This window comes from Poecilia latipinna, unplaced genomic scaffold (assembly GCF_001443285.1).
Source record: "Poecilia latipinna isolate Pla-1442-1.1 unplaced genomic scaffold, P_latipinna-1.0 Scaffold2013, whole genome shotgun sequence".
NCBI lineage: Eukaryota > Metazoa > Chordata > Actinopteri > Cyprinodontiformes > Poeciliidae > Poecilia > Poecilia latipinna.
Window position 1 is genome coordinate 13,203 of NW_015114629.1, and position 24,134 is coordinate 37,336.

General features: G+C 38.6%; 1 protein-coding gene across 1 annotated transcript in view; it reads right to left on the reverse strand.

Annotated features, from left to right (window-relative positions):
- The window catches only part of LOC106935745 (prospero homeobox protein 1-like), a 24,310-nt gene extending 6,554 nt beyond the window's left edge, over positions 1-17,756 (reverse strand). Inside the window, exons 1-5 of the mRNA XM_015016383.1 lie at positions 17,310-17,756; positions 14,368-14,785; positions 13,690-14,280; positions 12,333-13,553; positions 6,184-6,291 (exon numbers count right to left, since the gene is read on the reverse strand). Coding sequence (XP_014871869.1) covers positions 6,184-6,291; positions 12,333-13,553; positions 13,690-14,280; positions 14,368-14,718 — 2,271 coding nt within the window. The 5' untranslated portion in view covers positions 14,719-14,785; positions 17,310-17,756. The remainder of the gene's footprint in view (positions 1-6,183; positions 6,292-12,332; positions 13,554-13,689; positions 14,281-14,367; positions 14,786-17,309) is intronic.
- Between the last annotated feature and the right edge of the window lie 6,378 nt (positions 17,757-24,134).

Sequence of the window (24,134 nt, forward strand, 5' to 3'; positions counted from 1 at the left end):
AATAAATAAATAAATAAAAGTGCAGTGCTGTTCACTCCAAATTAAATCTTTGAAGTGAATGATCTGAGGAGGTTGGTGGAGAAAAAGGAACTGTTAAAGTTTCCTCTTTCGGGATACTCTGGATGGGATATGCACTGAGAAGGTTTAAAAGTTCACTGTTAAAGTTCCAGCAACATCATAAAGTGGAGGGCACAAACTACACAAATTAAAATAAACGTTTTGTTGCTTTTTCTAGTTTATCTGCTAAATGATAAACTAAATATCTGCAACATTTTATGGATAGAAACAATATAGTCAAATTTTTGTAGACAAACCATCTATACATTATTGTAGATGACATAAAAAGTCTTTTGCACAATCCAGTTCAAAAACACTTTAATTCCGAGATGAAATGAAGTGTTGCTAGAGTTACAACTCTAATGACATTCTCTATAAATAAAAGCATAAAAAGCTGAAAAAAGTTTGTTGTTTTGAGATACAAAACTAAAAGCTATTCAGAAGTCAGATGTTTTGCAGCTACTCAATGCATCTCCTGCAATGAAACTCATGGTGCATGTTTCTGCTCAAACATGCACCATGAACTGACAAACTGCTCTCCCATTAACACACCCAGCCCCAATCAGCACAAAACAAAAAAAAAAAACAGACAAAAGAAAGAAAGATAATGGAAGTGGTGAGCAGGCAAATCGCTGAGTTTGAGGAATGCCATTTTATGTTTACGATGAAGTGGCAGTAAAGGGAGCGTGTCAGAGATGGTGTCAGGGAGGCCTGACTCCCCGTTTTCTTCTGTTGACAGTGGGTGTTGTCATTGCCCCGGGGCCACAACTGAAGGGCAGACACTCACATCCTTTAAGAATATGCCCACTTCAACTAAAAACACCATAGGTCAGCAAGTTATTTTTGTTTGTTTGTTTTCTAACAGACAGGGAATTTGCTCAGTCAGCAAAAGTCTCAGAAAAACCAGTCCTATATGGAGGAACGGCTGTGGTATCCACCGTTTCCCTTCTGTGAGATTTGGCTGTGTGGGTAACAGGTAAACCCAGACATCTCTCACCCCAACAACAGGTTCTAAGTAATTCTGAGGGACTCCCAAGAATGATTCCAGACCTTATGGAATTGAATTCAGGTCCTGCGGGTCTCAAAGCAGGTGCCAAAAAGGATCCTAATTAAATGCTTCAACTGGTACACTGAACTCTGTCTCTAAAGGAGAGCCCAGACACCCAACAGACAAAACTAACCTCAGTCACTTGTATCTAACTCTTTCAGCTATTATTCATTTCTCATGATAGTCTAAATCCTCTGCTTGAGGCAAGACTGACTCCCAAACTTTTTCCAACTGAGAACTTTAGTCTTTGCAGAAACCCCACCATGGCTGAGGGGTTTGAGTGGCAATGAGCATTTGGACTGATCAGACAGTCCAAATGCCTGTGTGATCAGGCACTTGGAGTGATCAGACTAATACATTTCCTTCAACAATGCATTGTTGAAGGAATATATTCGAGGTGCGGACACCCTCCATGTTTCCAGTTCTCGTTAGTGTGTGTTTGCTTGAGCCCTCCAAACATACTCATAGCCATTGTGGCCAAATAGCTAAAAGCTAAACTTTTTGGCCACCCTTATGATAAGGGTATGCGTTTTTTAAGAAAACTATTACAAGGAAGCATTATGGTGAGTATTGGCAACAGTTGAATCTGTTAGGACAAGCTGCTTCATGTTCTCCTGGCATTGCCAAATTGGCTGTGTAACTTATTGTGCAATTAATTGACAGGACAGCTAAACGGTAGCATGGACTCTAATTGATTCCCGCTGAGGCGAATACATTGAGATGTCACTTCAGCCTCTTGAGGCAGGAGTGATAAATGCGTCACAGCTTCACGCTCGCCGCATGCCTGTAACTTAGTGTGAGTGTAAATAGTCAGCTGTGTGTGACTTCGAAGGAGCTCCCTGAGCCAGAAAGCATCTAATTAATCCTCCTCCAATCTTAACGAGGTCTTAATTACTCTCACTGACTCTCGCAAGGCGAGACTAACACTCTGACTGTCTGGTCAGAAGGCAAGAGGTCTAGGATTCCTTTTGTACGTGTGTATTTGCGTGTGTGTGTGTGTGTGTGTGTGTGTGTGTGTGTGTGTGGGTGTGGGTGTGTGTGTAGGTGTGTGTGTGTGTGTGTGTGTGTGTGTGTGTGTGTGTGTAGGTGTGTGGGTGTGTGTGTTTGCGTGTGCGTGTGTGTGTGTGTGCGTACGCTTGCTTATCTGCGCCCAAAACAGTTGTCAGATCAACCCACTTCCCACACTCAGCGAGGAGGTCATTGTACATAAGAGGCTCATCTTTAAGAACCAGTTTTCCATAGACGAAGTCCATTCAAGTCCAATTAGCGGAGCCATTCAGGGCCTAATTCCCTTACAGTGAACCCTTCTAACACATGCTACTTAATTGTTCCCTGGGAAGGAGGGGGTGCCGGTTGGAACCGGAGTGAGGGTGAGAAAGGGAACGGGAAAGAGACACTGCCCCGGATTTCAGAGTTCTGATAATGAATGCAGTGGGACAATTAAACGGGACACAGACTGCTATCTCCTGTCTTCAATAAAGCCTCAAAAAGAAAAGCCTCACTTGTCACAAATAGGATTATCCACCATTTACTTTTTTTCCCCCATTAAGCAGAGTAATAGTTGGAAAGTGTCTCATAAATAAAATGGATTAACTGGGATTATGACTCAATTAAAACTTAAGTTTAGTATATACATTAAAATCAATGTTTATACTGTACATGCAAATGCATGAGACACAAACTGAAAAGAGACTTTATTTCCTGAAAAACGACAATGTGTGTGTTCAATTCTTAATTATCATCACATCTACAGAACAGGACCAGGTCCAGACTGCAACAAACATCAGTATCAACTGTCCGTCCACTCACGACTGGCACAGGTCAAAGGTCAAGAAAGGGGCAGCTAACAGCTCTATAGACCCCACACATACTGGACACAAAGTATTTAGACTTTTGCCTGCAGGTGGCTCTATATATTCGCTGAAGTCAATTGCCACAGACAGTTTCTTGGTGGTCCGTCTCGCTGCTATGAAACAAAAGAAGCAGATGTCCACAACCTGCATTTTTATTTATTGTTTTCTTTATGTATACAGAAAATAAATGTATATACAGCTGTACATACATTTATTTTTTCCTTCTTTTTCAAATTTAGGAACATTTTTAAGCCTATTTTTGGCTTTAGTTCTTAAAAAATGTAAATTGTTCCTTACATATCAATTTAGAAATGTTGTAGATGTCTGAACCTTTGTTCAGACATCTACAACCCCAACCGAAGTGTGTTGCTCTAATATAACAAAACATGAAATGTGTTTGCAGTCAGTGTCAAAAAACAAACCTTAGCGATGAAAAAAAAAAAAAAAACATTTCAAAAGCAGTTTTGACTTGCATAGAAACTTAACAGTGGCCATCTGCTGAGCAAAGTGGCCAGAAGAAACATTTCCCTAACGTAAGTTTCCAGAGATTCGTCAGATTACTGACTCTCAATCTGGAGATAAAGTCACAGGCTGGATGAATTATTAACCTCATTTCAATCTGCAACACAAAACCTGAGCTTATGCGATGCACAAACTTCATAGTTCTAATGAAGTCATTTGATAAGGCAGAACTAAAAACAAAACAACTTAATTTGGAAATTTAAGAATATAGTCAAATAATCTGATTAAAGAATGATATAAGTGTTGGTATGAGTGTTATTAGTTGTCTTCAATGTTTTGATTAGATTTATTTAAAAATAAAATAATATATCCCTGTTATGTTTCAGCCTGCTGCATTTCAAAACCATTTTGTTGTCATTTATACTATGGTATAAATGTGGGTGGTATAATTGGTATAAACTCGGGTGTACTAAAAAAGAGGGGAGGTAGTCTGAGTGACATATCCTGAAAAAATTCAGGTGAATTTATGAGAATAATATCTAATATTATGGATTCATATCTCTGTAAAAGGTTTTGACTTATATAGACTTTTTAGTGTTTTAGTGCATTTTTCATTTATTTGTTGTAGTTTAATCATCAAACATGGCTTTAATTTCAAGTGTGAAGGAAACCTATTTTCACAAATGTTATAACTGTATAAATTTTGCTTGTTTTAATTGAACTCTTACAAGAGCGGACCAGCTATGCTGCCTGTATTTTTGGATGTTTTTCACTTATTTAGTTGCAATTTGGTAATTTCCCCCTTTCAGCAGCTTTTTAATCACTTAATGGACTCCTGGTTGATGGCCAGTCAGGTACTCGCTCTCCTGCGGTAGGTCAACTTAGCAACCTTGAGTTTGCTTGGCAACCTGGTGTCCCATGGCAGCCAATGAGGATGTGGCACTCCCACAAGGAAGTGGTCACCATAGACATGAACCAAAGAGCATCTGGTGTGTGTGTGTGTATGCATGCGTGTGTGTGAAAGAGAGAGAGAGTGGTTGCTCATTTGAATAGAGCGTCCTGAATCTGTCGAGGAGCCGTATGCTCCTTTGCAAAACCCATTGCAGCCTGTAAACACCAAACAATCAGCGCTTTTGTTTAATAGCTCCAGTTCTGTTGTCTTCCCTTTCATTTTACCCCCCCCCCCCCTCCCATCTCTCCTCCCCAATTATCCCTCTCTCATTTTCTCCAAACATGCAATCATTTGCACACACTTTGGTCGTATTTTTCTTCTTTCCCTCTTATGACAAACTTCCTGGGGGTCTGTTATCTTTTCTCAGCCTAATCTCTGGAGTCTGTTTCCTGCTCGGCCACAGCTCCTCCAGGTTCGTCTTTAATTGTGCTGACGAGAGCAAACACACAAACATAGCTGTGTGTGTTTTGAGTGACAATGGCAAAAAGGTTCAGGTCACGGTGTGTGTGAGTCAGGGGAAGCTATTGTACAGTATGTGTGGGAGTGTGTGAGAGGGAAAGTGGGTGTTGTCCCCCCCTCCCACCCTGCTGACTAACCCCAGGCCGATTAAGGCCAGAAACTCTAATTATGTGACAAAAATGCGCCAGATTGGAACACCCATCTGCGCTCTAAGTTTTCACACACATGCACACGCACACACGCACACAGACACGCACACACACACACACACACACACACACACAAACACACACACGCACAGACAGACATGCACTCAGATACAGAGTGAAGAAATTATCAGCTGAATATGATGGAAATTTACCAAAAAAGTTAGCTATAATTATAATAAACAACATTCAGTATCCTGCAAACTGAACTACAACTTTTGCACAGTTTTACAACCACAAACTTCAAAGTTGAATTTCATGAGCTAAACTGTTAGCTCATCCTTTCTGTTTCATTTAGTGTCTGTATAATTGAAAGGTTTGGTGTAACATGTGGGTGGCATTATAATGGTGTGGGTGTGCTTTATTACAGACGAATCATCATCCCATGTTAAAGTTTAAAGGAAATTGGATGGAGCTAAAAACAGAGCTAGTGCTTCACTAAAAGTACAACTACAGCTTTAAAAGAATGTTTCAGATCAAAGTATAGTTAACTTGAACTTGATTAATTTTTTTAGCAAATTCTTGAAGGATCTGTAATTAATTTATTGTAACATTTTTAATTGAAAAACCCTTTATTGTTGCAAAGTGGGTCAAAGAGAAGCAACTTTGTTGTGAGCGGATGCCGCTTGTGCATCAGATTTACTGTTGTACCAGAAATAAGCATACAAAGGTTCCACCTGGAACATAAGATACAATTAATTGCATTTACATTTGTAGAATGTTAAAATCTATGTAGTTAATTACTGAAATTTAAATAATTTTGAACAAATTAACTATTTATTCCCTAATATTCACATATAATTTAGAATTTCTTGGCTAGACATTTTCAAAGACACGCTCCATCTTAGCTGAAAGAGACTCAACTAGATGTGCAAACAGAGATGACATTTTTCAGCTGGAAATGCAGCAGGAAGTGGACTAAGTTGCCATTAAGATGTGATGAAGTTTATGGTCGTAAAGACAAAATGAGAAACATCAGAAAAGTCTGAATATTTCTACCAAAGCGTTTTTAATTAAATGTTCTTTAATGTTATTCTAAATGAAGACACTATAAAAGGTCAAACAAGACATTTAAAAAAATTACACCAAAGAACAAGAGTGACTTTTTCAAAAGGGAAGAAGGATAAAAATAGAAACTGGTCTTACCTTGACGTCAGAGAAGAACATTTTGAGCATGTTGGAGGAAGGGTAGCGAGTGTAGAAGAACATCAGCTTGGCTTTCTTCAGATGGTTTGGAGACAAGCCCTCCTGAATCTGAATCATGATATGTTAAGGTGCCAAAATCTTTTAAAATAAAAACACATAAGGGAGGTTCTTCTCTCATTATTTCATGCATTGCTAATGATAATATTTATTTATGTCTGTTGAAGTTGAGCAGAAACATAAATTTTCTCCTCACCTCAACAAGGAAAACTGAGTTTAGTAATAGTTTTCTCAAACTATTAGCTCCTGCCTTCAGTTTAAGTAATTTCTTTCATGGTTGTTGAACATACTTAATAATTCAGGCTATAAATGCCCAAAAGGTATTTGTATTGTCATATTTTAATCACTTACAGTCTCTTTTTGGTCACATTTTGTGTTTTCTTTTTTTTTACGTCAATATGTCAAGAAAAGTAACTGCTTGTTTCTTCTGCTGTCAAAAAGAGAAAAATGACAAATTTCAACTTCCATCAAGAAATAAATTGAAGTGAAAATAAAAGTTATTTTTTGGAATAGCCTATCATTATTAAATCACTATTTACTAAAGTTCAATGCAATGCATAATTACTGATGAAGCAGCTTTTCTTTTAAAAAAAAAAAAAAAAAAGCTAGATGATACAGAATTTGAAAAACTTTTACAGCTACATGACAAATGCCTGTAATTTGTTTTTTTCTATTATTTTCTATGTATTTTATGTCAAAATCATTACAAGAAAGTAGAAAATTTGCTGAAAATTATTTTAAAAAGCACACTGCTTGCTAGTTGTTGTTTTTAGCAAGCAGTTGATAGCTAATTAAAAATTTTCAGAATCGATTTCATTTCAAATTTTATATATTGTTTATGGAGAAATGATCACACACATTTCAATGCATTTTTAGTGTTTCTAGTTTTCTGGATGGACATATTCAAAACAATCTATCAAACTACAATCATTTTGCATATATTCTTTATTTGTTGTACTTTTGAAGACTTATGTAGATTAAAGTCAAAATGCTCAAATGTCACTTATGATAGGCTTGAATATTTTTCTAATTATTACACCAATCTGATCACACCAATCTTATCTTAGTTGTAATCTCTTTTTGCTTAACTTACAGTAGTCTATGCGGAAACTATAGAAATTTACTTGAAGATGTAACAATTCGAGAACCTCGATTTTTAAAATTCTTTAAAGCAAATTTAGAGCAGTGTTCTACCTGGATGACTGTTCAACAAGCTTTGATGTATGCTCAGTACTATTAGCAGCAATGGAGCGAGACAGTGAGGGACAGAAAAAAGCAAAGCAAGCAAGAAAGAAAAAACATTACAAATTACACAGCTCAGTGCTGTTACTGCAAAATGGGGTTGGTGTTTCACAACTGTACATCCTCATTCCCCATACAGGAAACATCCACTACATGCATCAAGCTAGTTTGTGGCTAGCAGGTGACATTTTTATTCCACTTGAAAAAAAACTAACTTTTATTTGCAATTGCTACTACAGAATCTATGTGGAATGTACAAGAAAATACATTTTAACTAACTTAATGATCAAGAAAAACAATGACATAAAAACATGGTGGTGTGTAGCTGGTACAAATTGTCACTTGGCAGACAGTTTTCTAAAAACTGTAACAGTGAGGATAAAGTGCTTTCCACCCAAAACATTAAAAGTAGCCAAAGCAAAGAGATTTGTCAGTTTTGGATGAACGTTTGTCTCCAAACAGAAAACTTGCATTGATGATTTTTGAATCTTTGAATAAATTTGCGAATGCAGACACCAAAATATACACTTCCACGTACTGAAGATATAGTGTTTTTTTTTTACTTTATATCACACTTAGGGCTAAATGGATATAAACAAAGTGGGCCTGGTCTTGCGATGAATATAGTAAGTTACACCCAAAACAAACACAAGCACCTGCTGGCTTCTGATCAAATCCCACAGATCCCTTCATCCCACAGACTCGGCGACAAAAATAATAATTGTAAGGGCCTTGGATTCAGGGGCGGCGAGCGCTTGTGTGTTCAGTGTTAGAGTGTGTGTGTGTGTGTGTGTGTGTGTGTGTGTGTGTGGTAGCGTGCATGCGTGTATGCGTGTGTGTGTGGTGGCAACAGCTGTGCCCCACCATCCTGCCATTTCCCCACCACATTAAAAGGCCTATAATCTATCAGAGAAGATGAGGCAATCAATGGAGCCCCCTGCAAGGTCAATTAGCACACAGAAACACACACACAAGCATGCACACGCACGCACATGCACGCACGCACACGCACAAACACACACACACACACACACACACACACACACACACACAAAAACCTCACGGGACATGTACAGCTGGAAAAGAGGAAAGAGTGGCATCAACTATTTGGTGGAAAAAACAACAGGAAAAGGAAAAATCTGATGACAGAATAATATATGAAAACATAATCATTTGGTGCTTTTTATCTTTAAGAGATTTGCCGTTCCCGAAAAAAAAAAAATCCCAGCCAATGTTCCAAACCATAAATAAGAAACATCTGGAAAGTGCCGTGATGCAGCAATCATGTTAAACCAGAAGTGAGTCTCAACGTGATCCATCCATCATTCATTTAGCATTGGATTCATCAGGCATGGGGCACAGGACAAAAAAACACCAATCTCATTGTTAACATTCATACCAACCTGTCACCATGTGCTTATTCGGTACATTTTGTCTAGGATTTTGATGTCTGTGTTCTTTTTCTTTTGGGACACAAACAAACAAAATGAGACTCAGAGTAAACAACTGTGAGATAATATAATGAATAAAGAGTAAATGAGACATTGTTTTTTTTTTGTGTGTGTAACAGTAGCTAAAGGGAGTTTGTGAATAAACAACACACATGTTCTTTTTCCTTCCATTCCTCTTTCTCCCAATTTGCTCCTGTCTTCCTATTGGTTTGTGTTTAGCTTAATGCATATCTGTCAAAGAGCCTGTGAGTGTTGTGCAGAGCTCACTATACCAGCAGTAACTTGACCTTGTTACCAGGTGTGTATGTGTGTGCGCTTGTGTGTGTGTGTCCATGTGTGTAAATGGAAGAGCTGGATTGAGAGGCAAAGAGGGAGGGTGGAGGGATAAATTCATAAATGAATGGAGGACATCTGCTCATCTCAGTACAAAGGATTAAAGATACACAGACCTGAGTGTGTTCACTGCAAAAGACAGCCTTTCAGGTGAAGGATGATCATTGCAAAATGCAGCAAAGAAACCGCAAATACCAGTAACAACTTCTATATTATATTATATTATATTATATTATATTATATTATATTATATTATATTATATTATATTATATTATATTATATTATATTATATTATATTATATACACATATTATATGTGTACACATATACACATATGTGTAATATTATATGGCTGTATACATTATATGGCTGATAATTTATACAATTTTAAATTTTGCAGTTTTGGATGTTTCATGTGTGACTTTCTCAGGTACAAAAAGATGATTTAAATAAATTTTCATTGTGTTCACCTTAATACAAATTTAATGGACACATACACTGCTTTCATAGCCGTTGCTTTGGAAACAAGATTTATCTCAAAAACTACACCATTTTTTTCTAATCTAAAGGAGCCATAGGTTTTATGCAGTTTCATTTCAGTTCGACTCAGGAACAGCCATAGATTCACAAAACGGCATTCTTTTGTTGAATAGTCCTCACTGTATTGGTGCTATAAATAGATAATTTGCCTTTGTTGTTGATGCAAATGAGATAGATATAACAGCATTACTTTGATTAATGCAGGTTTCAACAACACTTAGTTAAAAATATTTTAAAAATCAGCTTTTTTGCACAATATTTACTCTGAATTATAATTAATAACCAATTAACAACCAAGAAAAAGAATGGCGTAATTTATATATATATATATATATATATATATATATATATATATATATATATATGTGTGTGTGTGTGTGTGTGTGTCAACATATTGTGTGGGTATGAATTTGTCTACTTACATTTTTTTTTTACAAATTTGTCTAACAAGACAAGAAAAGGAAGTCTCATAATGTGCTGAAACATTTGTGATAAGCTCCATGTTAATGATAAAAAAAAAATGTCCTCAAATTTCCACACTAGCTATTGAATTTTTAGCGAGGACTAGCATACCAGCTAGTGGTTGATTCAAAAGAGGCTTTTCATTTGACATGTCTACCACTAGTTGTTCAGCATTTGGTTTTATTTAGTGGTCTTGAATTTGAGAAAATGTAAAAAAAAAAAAAAAAAAAAGAACGTGGGGAAAAAACGGCACCATTAGCAGGGTACTGCTATTGTAGGGCATACAGGAATGATGATATCATTTCAGGTTTTCCATTTGTGTCTCTAGCTTTTTTCAAATTGGAAAAACATTCAATATCTATTTAATATTTCAATCAACATCAAGCTATGTCTACTTGAAGTTACAGGCACAAAACATAAAGTAATTGCAAATTTAACTAATTTAAAAATCAGAGCTCCTAATTACTTTCTGAATTATTATAAATACATCTTTTAAAATCTGTTCTATTCTTTATGTTGAAACTAAATTTGTTGTTTGATAAAGGACAAGATGAGCAATTTTATCAGAAAAAATATATATATTTTTAAAGCCCAGTCAGTGTGTTTGAAGTAATAATCCATTTCAAAGATTTGTTTTTCTATAACAGTGAATAGGGGGGCATCCTGGTATGAAACGGCTCAAGAGGATCAAGAGCTGTGTCAAATATTTCTTGTTTTTCAATGAAAGCAACATCTAAATCAGCTTTGAAGGCGACACTGTGATCGAATCCCCATCACAGCTGCAAGGAGTACCCATTTGCCTAGTTCAAAGTCTTATTTTTCTTTTTACTTTGTTGTTCAAATGTGCACGTCTGTGCACATGCGCCTGTTTGCTCTCTTGTGTGAGTCAAAGTGAGATGGCCGGGAGAAGCCCTCTCCATATGAAAGGTTAGGAATGAAAAGATAAACAGCTACCTGCAAACACCTGTCGACATGCACGCGCCATGAAAGGCGAGGTGTGTGTTCCTACATGCATGCGTGTGCACGGTAAACACACACAGCTGCCAGGCAACTAAGAACGAAGGGCCAACAAATGAAAGTGAGTGGGTGGGTTCCAAAACGTTAGCAGGGAGGAGATTGAGCTAAAAACGATAAAAAGGAAACTGTGCAGCTTTTAGATATTACACTTCTCCTTATTGTTGCCCACAACACTGATATGCACAAATTTAGAAAGCTGCCGTCAATAAAGCCAAATATTTGCCTGCTCCTCCGTCATGCTCTTTGAAATATGATTAGCTTTGAGCACGTGAACAAAGTCTTACTTCACACACATGCACTCAGACAAAGTGAAATATGATTTGCTTTGAGCATTTATGTACAAAGTCTTTGTGATGAAAGAGAACCTAACTGCACCCAAGTGTCTCAGACAGTGCACACAGTATGTGCGTGTATACATGTGTGTGTGTGTGTGTGTGTGTCCGCATGTTCAAGAGGGAGCTCACTCTGCACCTTTAAACGACACAACCTGCTGCACAGACTTAAAAGAGCTTGAGAGAGCAGTGAGCAACCTGTTTAATCTTCCCCTTCTTGCAAGACCCGGTGCGCCCTTTTCATCCTTCCCACTCACTGAGGAAACAAGAGGCTCAGAGCAGGAACCAATTAATGCAGATTAATTGATATTAAAGACTTTTTGTCACTTTGCCTCCTGCTGCCGCTCTATTATGAAAAATCTGACTCTTGTGGACTAGAGAGCTAAAATAATAATATCTAGGATTATAGCAACAATTTTGTGGATCATCTTCCAAATTAGTATTTGCCGTGTCTTTAATGTCATGTTTCAAAAGCTCAAATGAAATGTTTTATTCACTGAAATTTAGTTTAAAATTTTCTCCCAATTGTGACTATGGCATTTACCGGAAAACTCACAAGTTTTAACATACCTAAGAGAAGTTGGACCAATCTTCTCAATAGTTTCAAAGATTGTTAAACAGAATTTTTCTAGATTAATCCAAATCATAGTCCTCATCTAAAATATCAGTTTTTATACATTACCTTCAATATTCAGGTAACACATGGTAAGGATACAGTGCTGCCTGAGTAGGGAGATATATCAGTCATGTCCTGCAGATCTCCACACTCTGACTTGATGAGGGACAGTGACAAGCCCTCTGGACCATGGTGGCTTGGGGAGCTCTGCCTGTGGTGATGGTGACCCATGTGGGCCCCACCAAGAGATGCCATTTTGGTTCTGAGGCTGACAGTTTCCCGGGTTATGTCCATAGAGTCAGGGGATACCCGACTGTGGTCTTTTGGTCCTGAGGGGTAGCCACCTCCAGCCCCATGTGACCCTAGGGGATTCCCAAAAGGGTAACTCATGAAGGGAAGAGGAAAGGGGTGGCGAAATGATGGAGGGCTAAAGCCAAGGGAAGCTGTGAGTGGAGATGGGTGGAGGGAGGGATGATGAGGAGGTGGAGGTGGAGGAAGAGAAGGATTGGGGGTCTCTACTGCACTCCCACTCTTGCGCACTACCAGCGGCAGAGCCTCTGTTTGATCGTTGGGTGTTGGCACACCACTAAGCCTGCTACTCAGACCACCGAATGAATCTAGAGGGCTAGGGACAATTACATCCCCAAAGCAATGCAGCCTCTGGTTGGAGGAATGATAGTTAGGGGTGGGACTGCCTTCACCATTCAAGTTGAGTGCCAAATTACCACCACCAAAGCGAGACTCTGGGGTAAGCGGGGGCAGTGGCCCGAAAGGAGGTGGACAGGATGAGGATGAGTTGGAGGAAGAAGGTGCAGCTGGCGTACTGCTGTGGCAGCCATGATGGTGACCGGCGTTCTGCTTGGGTGAGGAGAAGCCTTTGACGACGGTGTCAACAACCTGTGACACGGCACAGTTCAGCTCCTGCTTTAGAGTCTCGGCCAGCTGCCGGCCACTTCCTCCCCCACCTCCTGCTACCACTCTCCTCTTCATCACCCTTTCTCCATTTCTTTCCTCCTCTTCTCGGCTGTCAGCATCTTCCTCCATTTCTCCATCTATCAAGGCTTGCTCTCGGAGGAGGGCTCGGGCTCTGTCCAGGAAAAGTCCCGGGTCCAACTCGGAAAGATCATCATGGTTATGCCGCCCTCTGTCTCTGTGCCTCTCCTCCAGGCCATCAGAGCGGATACTGTCCTCTGAAAGGTTGCCATCCTCCTCTCTATCTCCTCCTCGGTTGACCTCTCCATTCACTATGTTTTCTTCCTCTTCTTCTGTCTCAGAGTCATAGATTTGGTAGAACTTCTCTTGAAGTTGGCGCAGTTGTTTCTGAAAAAGAAAAAAACAACAAAAAACACATAGGTTGATCTTTCTATTATCTCAAATTCTGCTATAAGAATAAGAATTCTACTAGAGAACAATTTGGTAAACAATTGTGGAGATCTATACTAAAAGATCTATTTACCTGCATGTCTTCAAGTTGTAGTTTGAGCTGCCTTCTCTCTTCCTGTCTCTGCTCCTGTCTGGAACAAACTAGCTGGGTGAAGCTGTGTTGCTGCTGTGGGAGACGTTGTTTCCTCTTATTCTCTCTGTAAACCTCGCCGATGCCAACCACACCGCCTCGCGAACCAGGAGAGCGGAGGAGGGAAGGACAATCGCCACGGTGGCTGCTGTTATGACTGACGTCCTCTCCTCTGTGGTCGTTACTGTTGCTGCTGCCGTTTTCATTCTCACGATTGCCCTCCTGGTTGTGGTCACTGCCACTGGGACGGACCAATGGGGAGTGACTCATTCCGCGGATGATGTTTTCCACGCGGGCCCTCTTGGCACGGAGATGCTCGTCCGACAGTCGGTCCAAGTCAAAGGAGGATAAAGATTGAGAAGAGGTGTGAGAAATGTGATTTGAGGGCGGCAACGGTCGTCCAAAGTTAGAAGACGATGGAGGAGGTAGAGGAGGACCAGGAGAAAGACAGTCGGATGGACTGTCCCTCGAAGAGTTACTACAGGCGTCTTCGGCCTGAATCTCCGAACCTCCACTGGACAGAGCTCCACTACCCTGCAATAAAGAACAGCAGCTTCATTCAGACTTTAAAGTTAAGGACTTTTTTTAAAATCTCACTAGGATCTGCAGATCAACTCATACCTGAAAGCCTGAGTCACTCCCTCCATTCTTCCCCAGGTTGTTTTTCAATAAATGGGAGATGATTGTAGCCCCAGGAAAAGGCATCATGACGTCTTCATAAGAGTTGGCCCTTTTCAGCAGCTTTCTGAGGACATTTGACTTCTCTCCGTCACTGTTGGCGGCCCCGTGGCCATGACTCACCAGGGAGAGATCTCCGTCCTGATCAGGGCCGTGCGACTGGTTCATGGCTTCGAGAAGGGTCTCCCGGGCACGGGGAAATATCGCGCTACCCACAGTCCTTTTCACCCCGATGTCGACACGTCTGCGTTTGGTTTGTCTGGTTAAGAGGGTGGTGCTGTCATGATCAGGCATCACGCAGGGCAACTAAACAGGCATGTCCAGGGGGCCTCACAGTCAAATGGACAGTGAAAGGATTAGCCTGGTCATTAAGAAACATAATCAAGACAAATTGGAATGTGTAGTTAGTGTCAAGGAGACAAAAGGGCAGAAAAATCTCAGAAGAACAAAAGTGAGTCACTTTTATCAGTGAAGAAAGAACTTGTTGCTCTTATTAAAAATAACCCAAGAGAACCACCGATAGAAACTCTTTAAAATATCTCAAACACCTGTTTGGAGAAACAAAAATAATTTCCCAATCCTGCTGCCTCCTATTGAGGGGTAACCTTGATTTCTGCATTTTGGAAGAAGCCGGGAGGAGTCAACAGGTTCCTACTGTCAGAGGCATTCCTCCCCACTCTGAAGACGAAATGAAATGTTTTCATCCAAATTGTGTTCTGATTTACTTTTAAATCGCCTTTCTTTGAGATTAATTGGTTTTGTATTCTGTTTGTCAAAGAGGAGTCAGGATTGTGAATGTTGTCAACTGACGAAAGGTTGTTTTTTTTTTCCTACAGGAGAATATATTCAAATATTGATCAGCTTGGCTCTACACACATAAACCAAATTTAAGGCTTCGTTCCAGTCATGAAAATAAAAACAGAAGCTTTTTCTTACTGTTGCTCTGCATTCTTTCACTTGCATTTCTAAATGCAAGTGAAAGAATCACATTATAGTCCAACAGGTCTATTTTTCAGTTAAGTAAAACTTGTATTCTGACAGAATTTACCCTGGAGGTAAAGAAGCGAATCCAGCTTTCTGTTTGTTTCCCAATAGATGGACATTGGACCTGTTTTTAAGTAAACAAGAAAGGTCAAAGTGACGTTTGCCCGCAAAATTTCACAATGCAGCCCATTAATCCTTTTCCACTATGAAATTAGAAAAAATAATTAGCCTACAGATAATTTTACTTTGAATTTCTGTAAGCGACAACATGAAGAGGGAGGAGAGAGAGGAAAAAGAAGACGATCCAAACAACAAAACAAAAAGTAACATTTACGACAATCAGCTTTCATGTAAATGAGCCGAGATTTTAAATTTATATTATTCCATATAAATTTAACTGATTTGAGATTGAAATTTCATGTTTAGATTTGAAGTAAAAGTACAGGGATAAAAGACTGGAACTGTTTGAATATGTTCATAACTTGAGTCATGCTATTTATTTTTCAATGCCTTTTTGGGCAGTTATGGCTACCGTATATTGTTCGTCTGACCTGTATGGCAGAAACTTCCACCACCAGTGCATCTAAAAGCCTAAGTAATACATTTTTAACTTATTCAGTTCTCCAATTGCAGCATTTATAAGCTGCAATTATCTTTTTTTATATATTTGAAACTCTCACTGATTCATCTATCAATGTTCAGCTTCATCAAATGACAAAGTTTTTCTTTCCCCCTGTTTTTTTTTGTGTTTTTTTCTTGTTTTGTTTTTCTCAAAACGGAGAAAAATTTGAAACTGTTGTGGAAGCAGGTTATTACCATCTCACACACCCACACAAGCAACGCTGTCCGTGTCACAGTTTGCATCTGTTTTGCAAAGGATTTCACGGTCAGTCATTGTTGGAAAATGACTCACAAAATAAAGCATGCACTTCTGCAGAACTAGGATGCTTCAAAGATTTTCTATAAAATATTATTTTTGAATAAAACAAATGCATTCATACACATATTGCATTATTTGAACTGAGATTTATCTAAAAGTGACACTTTGCACTTGATTGAAAAACAGCAGGTATCTCCTTCAAACTTGAAACATTTACACATTTTCTCCTCCACACAGATGAAAGTTGGAAGCTTTAAAGGTGAGACTGACTGAAAAGGAGATGTGAGAGGGGTGCGCAAGTGAGGTTTTGGTGTCAAAACCGAAACTTAAGTTTTACTCTGAATGTAAATAGCAGGAAAAACATCTCTGCAAATGAGAAGTGAAACTGGAAGAATGCTGGTAATGACTATTTTAACATGTAAGGAGGGAATAAACAAGATGCAGGAGTGGAATTAAGTTTAATCTGAAGGTTTTATCAGCACTTTGTTTTACATTTAAATCTGACAATAGAATAAAATAAAATCTGCAAATCTACTTTTTACACCTCCAGACATTTTTTTTTTATTTTTTATTTTTTTTTACCTAAAATTAAATGAGAGTCTGAAATCTAAAGTTCAAGTTAATGTGCGCTCCGAATCCGGAGTTTTACGCACAGGAGACCTGGAGACCCGGGGACGTTTGTCATGTTCCAAACAACAATAAGTTCACCATAATGACACACTGCGCACATTTTCATCTAGAAAGACATTTCTTTGCATTTTGTCTTAATCTAGAAACCAGCTGAGAGGGAAACTGGATACACCTTCCGCTCTGTTGGTGATCCAAACTAAAAGACTAAACAGATGGAAAAGGTAAAATATGTACATAAGAAAACAGCGGATCAGTGCTAGCCTGTGAACTTTGATCTGTTTTCTGTGCTCACGTTTGGAGATAACTTGAAAACGGAGCAAACTAAAATATTTGAGGCGTAAAGTTGAGCTGCGGTGGATAAAGCAGACCGTTCGAATGCTTTTCTACTTACTTCTCTCCTCTGCGCCTCCCAGAATCCTTCCGTCGAGCAAAGGAGCGAACAGAAGAGACAGATCCACACTCGCCCTTCACATCAATGCCGTAATTTACTACGGCCAAGTTGAGACGTACGCGTGTGCGCGCAGAGCGTGCGTGTGTGCGCGGGACGAAGAGGGAGAGGGTGAGTGAGTGAAAGAGAGAGAGAGAGAGAGAGAGAGAGAGTAAAAGGAGACGCTCGGAGATGGAGAGAGCGTGTGTTCCTGCGCGCCGCTCTCCTACCGGGATGGAAGTGTTTAGTTATCGAGCGCACCCCTGCGCCGGCTCCGCGTCTCCGCGCCTCTTTATCCCGTCTGAGCGGACTGGAAGACTCTCCGCGTAAAGGAACAAGAAGGAAGGGGAGGAAGGGGAAAAAAGAGAAGGATACGCGAAGACGCTGCGTCACCGGTCCCAGAGTGAGGTAACGGCTCCGTCTGACCAATAAGGACGAGGAACCGGCGGGGTGGGGGGGAAGAGGGGGATATTATTTATAAGAAGGCGCGCAGTCAGAGTGGAGAGAGCATGAGGGGTAAACTGGGACTTCCTCATTTCATTCACTTATTAGCTGTTTAAACTGATGTTAAGTTATAGAGATAAATCAGTTTTAATGAAAAACTATTTTACAACACCAGAAATAATAATAGTAGTAATAAAAATAAACCTGCTCTTTTCAGCTTTTTTCATTCTACATTTTTAAAATATCAACTTTCACTTTCTATTTTTTTATTTTATTTACTGAACTATTTTTTATTATTGTGATGTTTTATTTTACGAACTCAAGAGTTCAAATGAACAGAGATAAAAGAGAAAAACCTTTTCTTCATAAGGGAATAACTTTGGGGAAAAATACAAAAGTCAAATTATGAAAAAGATTTTTTTAATCATCGCCAGTAATTTCCTGAATTTTTACTAAAAAAATAAGTTATTTTCAAAATTCCATACAGACCTAAAATAAAAATAAACCGTTTGGAATAAGCGCGTTCGGTCCTCCGCGTGCCATCACTGTCAGAGCTCGCGGATAAGTCGGCGAGGCTGTTGGACGTGAAAAGGCGAGCGGCGTTCCAGCAAAAACATAAACATAAGGAGCTTAGAAAGACAGCACGAGCCCAACTCTGTGGTTTCATTGAACTTATTTTTTACTCTCAGCCGACTTCATTCAAAAACAGAACAAAACTAAAGAATTTCTATAAAGTTTTTAAAGTATTAATTAGTTTTTTCCCCAACTAAAATAAATTATCTTCCCCCCTTCTACGCTCACATTCCAATTCGCTTCAAACTTCTTAAACCACAAAAATAATTAAAGAGCTAAATGAAAATGTAAAATATTTTTTGATTTATTTTATTTTATTTTTATTTTTTTCCTGCAGCATTAGATGTGGGAGCGGCTCCTTAAAAGTGTCCTAAGCGCCGTGAGTCGCTGCGCTACTCAGCCTTTTACGGCGCCGTTTGGAGCCTTTAAACAAATATAAAAATGGAACTCATGTTCCAGTCAAGGCCTCGATTGTTTTATCTTAAATACTCTGCAATCATAACGTTCTGACTCATATGTAATAAGTGAGGTGGCATGGATGCTGCAGCTTCTAACATGCGCGGATATTTAGACTGTTGGCACCGAGGGAGCAGATCATAGATATTCATTCTTTTAGGGCGGAAATGGTTTCATGTAAGGCCGAAATGGAAGGAATTATTTTAGGAAAGAGGAGGGGGAACAGTCAGTTTCGTGAAAATGAAAGCAAAATATGTATTTTTTTTATTATTATTCAAAGAAAGGAAATAAATCAGAGCTATAGTTCCATTTCAGGGTTTTATTTAGAGAACACCGAAGTAGAAATAAATTCCACCTTTCTATCAAACTTTAATCTTTAAAATATCTGCTGTTGAAATATATTTAATTACCCGATGCTTCAATGAGCAGTTCTAGAAAGTGCTGTGTGGGGCAGTCATTAGCAAACACACACGCGCACACGCACACACGTACACACACACACGCACAGAGAAAGAAGGAAAGACAGGGAGAGAGTGTGTGTGCTTCAATTTGTAAAACGCAAAGAAAACAATTTCTAAACTGTCTAAACTGTCCACACACACCGACCTTCCAGTCTCAGCTGGCCAACACTCAAACAGGAGCACCTCAGTATATTATTATCATAATTCAGTCCAAACTTTGTTTTTTTTCTAAGCTGTTAATTCTGATGTTTTTGCTTACAGTGAATTAGAATTTTTTTTAAATAGAAATTTTTATGTTACAGCTGGGAAGCGAGAGAAGGAGGCAGAAAAGGTCATCGCTAAGGAGGCTGGGTGTTTAGAGTGTTGTTTCCAAGCAGATTAGTGGAAAGTTTGGTGGAAGGAAAAACTCTGGAAGAAAAAGTTGCACTTTCTTAAGAGGATAGTGAAGCAGAAGATCTGTTTGGTGTCTCTCATCTTCCTCTTGACATTACAGATAAGCTAAGTAGGTTGTCTGCTGTGTTGATACAGCAGTTTCTGGAACAATCCAGAAAATCATTTAGGTCATATCTTTTACATAGATGTTCTTTTTCATCTGTTTTAAAATGCAGTCGTCCTCTCTTCTTTTTGAGGACGACTGAAGCAGAGCTTTTCATTTGGTCAAAGCTATGATCATAAAACGAAAACACTGAAAATATTTCACTCTAAGTGTAATAAATCTAAAGAAAATATAAATTTCACTTTTTGAAGTGAATTCCTAAAAAATAATTTTAAGAATAGAAATTGCATTTTAACCTTCTATGGCATGACTTTTTATTTTTTTGGGGAAAAAATATTTTCCTGCATTCTTTGGGAGCTTATTGGCCCTTAATTACATATCAATCATAAAATTGGACCCCGACACCTCCCAGAACCGGATTTGGGTTTGTTGCCTCAGGGCAACATTGTGCTACAAGGGGTCTAAAACGCCAAGTTTTCTACAGTGATTATGAGAAATGAAATACAAATCAAACAAAAACTATATTCATAAAAAAAAAAAACTTTTTTTGACAAAAATAAATCAGACATGGTTCCAACTCACCAAATATAAAATAAACAACTAACCTTCATTAATGAATGATACATTGGAGCAAATTACTAAAACAAGCATTTGTGTGTTTGTACATGTGTATGTTTGGCGGAGTTAGAATAACTAAGGATGTTGAAATCAGTCTTTTTCCCTATTATATGTTAAACATCAGGAAGGAATTGCTTGCTGATGTGAAAAAGAGTGTATATCACATTTTTGGAACTTGATTATTGGTGTACCTGGGACTCACTATCTGTTTATCTGATTATCTATGGGTTGTAGCAACCAGATTCACATCAGTCACTATAGTTAGGGGTGCAGATTCTTTTTTTAAGAGTTTGTAGTTTTGATTCTTTGTTAGAATTTGAACCAAGCAAAGGATACCATTCCACCAGCTCCCATATCTGGTAGATTTGGTGGTTGCACAACTCGCCCTGTATAGGTTGTAAGGAACACCATCTGCACCAGTCATACAAAGTACCCTGCAGACCCATATTTTTGGATTTGGCAGGTATTGCTTCAGTCTTTGCCTGCCTTGGAATGGGGCCATTTGTTCATTGATGACCAGCTTATCACCCTTTGGGACTGAAGTTAGTTTTGAGGATAAACAAACAATGAAATAATGGTTGTACAATGGATCCTCATGTTTTCATTGGGAATGACCCCAGCTTATGAACCATGCACCTTTTGTCCATGAAATGACCTTGCATCCATCTCCTGTTGCTGTTAGTCAATAATAAAGTCAAAAAAATTGGCTGTGATAATTATTTTGTAATCAATTGCATATCATTGCATTAGAATAATATTGTCTGAGCAAAAGGGCCCCAACTGCGCAATGTTGCTCTGAGGCAACAAACAAAAAAAACAACACAGTTTTAGCATATAAATTATAAAAAAAAATGTCTTGAAATTATCTATAATGCTTCTTTACATACTCACAGATATGAGAATATTTTTAGTTGGAGTGACCCAAATTTAAACATGAAGAAAAGTGATGTATAACTTACAAGTAGGAGGCAAGGTGTAGCATGGACCTCTGCTTCATAAAAAGGACTGCTCCTCTTCCAAGTAAAAGGTCACATGAACTTCAATACCTCTTTTATTTGGACAAAAATATTTCTGGAGATATTTTAAATCACCAACCCCCAAAAATAAAATAAAGGAGCAACATGAGATACAGATATATGGTTTGTTGCCTGAGGGCAATGCCATGCCATAGAGGGCTAATGTGTTGGAAACTTCATTCAGCCCAGTACTGCAGTTAGTTTTTTTAAACTTCTTCATTCCATTAAACTTTCCATTAAAATGCCTAGACAGAGCTTTACAAATGATTTTTTTTTTTTTTTTTTTGTGGATAGGTGTTAGTATGATTATGTTAGTCCTAACATTCCAATTCTGGATTAAAATTCCTTTTGAATTATTAATTTTATTTTTTTGAAACTCCATATTGGTTTATAATTAGTCATAAACCATGCAAAAATCAATAAACAAAAATAAAGCTTGAAATAGATCTTTCTGTGAAAATTGAATATATGTATTATGATTTTTCTTTTGTTCCAAAATTCTAATTCACTTATTTTCAGGTTTTAACAAAAAAGTCAAAAGCAACAAACACAGGTGGAGGTCACATTTTCCCTCGTTTTTCAGAAAGAGAAAATATGAAGAAAACTGTTGAAAACAGATCTTGAGTGGCGCTTTTAAGTCTTTTTTTCTCACACCGAATCGTAGTCAGTATTTGATGCCGCATGTGACGCAAACGAATGTTACGGTGGTGCGGCCGCTGCCATTAGCTGCTGCTAACGCCAGATTTGAACCAAATGAGAGCGACCGAGGTGGACCTGGGCATGAAAAGCGGCACTTCGCCGCGCAGAAACACGGAAAGAACAATCTCAGCTCGCAGCAGCTGCTCGTGTGACATCGTTGTGGGAAAAAAACGGGAAGCAGCGTCTATCTTGTAAGTCTTGAGCAGTTTTATTCCAGTTCCACTTTTTCTGTTTCAGCCGCACACTGAAGAGGGACACGCATATGTTGTATCACATCCACTTCCTGTTTTTTTTTTTTTTTTAGCATTCAGATCCAGAGTTACTATTACTTCTTTGTACGCCTAGATGAAACTTTTTGGTGTTAAAACATGAAAGCTTTTCTTCCATAATGCTACATTGTTATGAAAAGTTGCAGCTGCTAAAAGGATGGATGGAGGGAGGGACTCCTTACAAAATGTCTGGATCATCATCCTGAAAAACACAAAGAGGGAATAATGAAACCAGAAGGGCTGAGAGAGGGAATAATGGTGGTCCCGCTCGGCAGGTAAAGACACGTGGTCGCAGGTTTCTCATTCTGTCTTTCTTTCTGTCTCTGTCCCCCCTTCTGCCTCTTTTCCCTGTGCTCCGTCTCCATCAAGATGCCATTATTCAGGACATTAGCGAGGAAGAGCTAAAAGCTCTCTCTGTTGAGGAGGGTCCCAGGGTCCTCTCTGAGAGCTCTGACGCAAACACACACTCATGCACGCACACACGTTGACTATAAAAGTAGAGCGGGGTATAGGTGAAGAGGTAAGAGGTGGTAAAAAGGTCTTATTGCAGGCATTACCAGGTATCTGAGCTCCACTGTGACCAGAAACATGGACATTAGCAGACACAAAGAGAAATGAATATGGGTTTATTTATACTGGTGAACTTTCAGACACATAATCTACTCCTTTTTTTTCTTTGTCTTCTTTTGTCCAAAAAGTCTCACAATGTGCTGAAAAATAGAGAAAACTCCAGTAAATTATCAGTAAAAAAATCAACAGCTCTACTGTAAGTTACCTAAATAAGGTGTAACAGCCTAAAATCTTTTGGTTTAATGGTGGGATTTTTGCAGGAAACCTCAAATTTCTCACCAGGATTGGTTAAACATGACTGAATTTAACTGAAAGGCTACAAAAAAACATTGAATTTTTTTAAAGTATTTAAAGCTTTACAGTGATGCTTATTAGCAAAAATATGCAAAAAAGTTCCACTTCTTTATGTGCGTGTCCTGGTTTGCAGCATTCTACCTGATCACTGTACCAACAAGAAGTGGAATATAATATTTTACAGTTTTAAACATTCATTGTCATGTTACGAAGTGCTGTGGAGAGAGGTGTTACTAGCTTGACTGCTAGCAAGGACAACTGATGCTAATCATGGTCTAAGGCACATGGTGAGCACATTTCTACAGTTCCATGAAAACTTTTCACACTTTTTCTTCTTACAACCATAAACATGAATCTGTTTTATTGGGATTTTATGTAATAGACCAAAACAATGGAGTGCATTCTTGTGAAATAGAACAAAAAGGAAACATAAAGGTCTGAAATAAGTGTGTGGAGATGTTAGTTTAATACATAAAGCAATTTGCCAACGTTTAAAAAAATTCAGTTTTGTTATAGGGCTGCACAATATTAGATATTAATATTGGTAAATATTGTGATATCAGTTGTGATATATGCTCGGATGAACAGCGCTGTGGTCATTTTTGTTGACAGCGTGGAGAAGGCAAACAAAGTGATTGAGAAAGGCATTATTGTGAATGATGTTTTTTTGTCCGTTTCCCCTTTGAGTACCCCAGCTAAAAAAGTTACGATTGGGAATATACCCCCGTTCATTAGTGATGAATTGTTGGTGAGAGAATTGTCGCGGCATGGAAAAATTGTTTCTGCGATCAGAAAAATGCCGTCAGGTTGTAAGTCTCCACAGTTGAAGCACGTTGTTTCTCACAGACGGCAAGTCCTAATGATTCTGAATAAAAAGAATGAAGATCTTAACT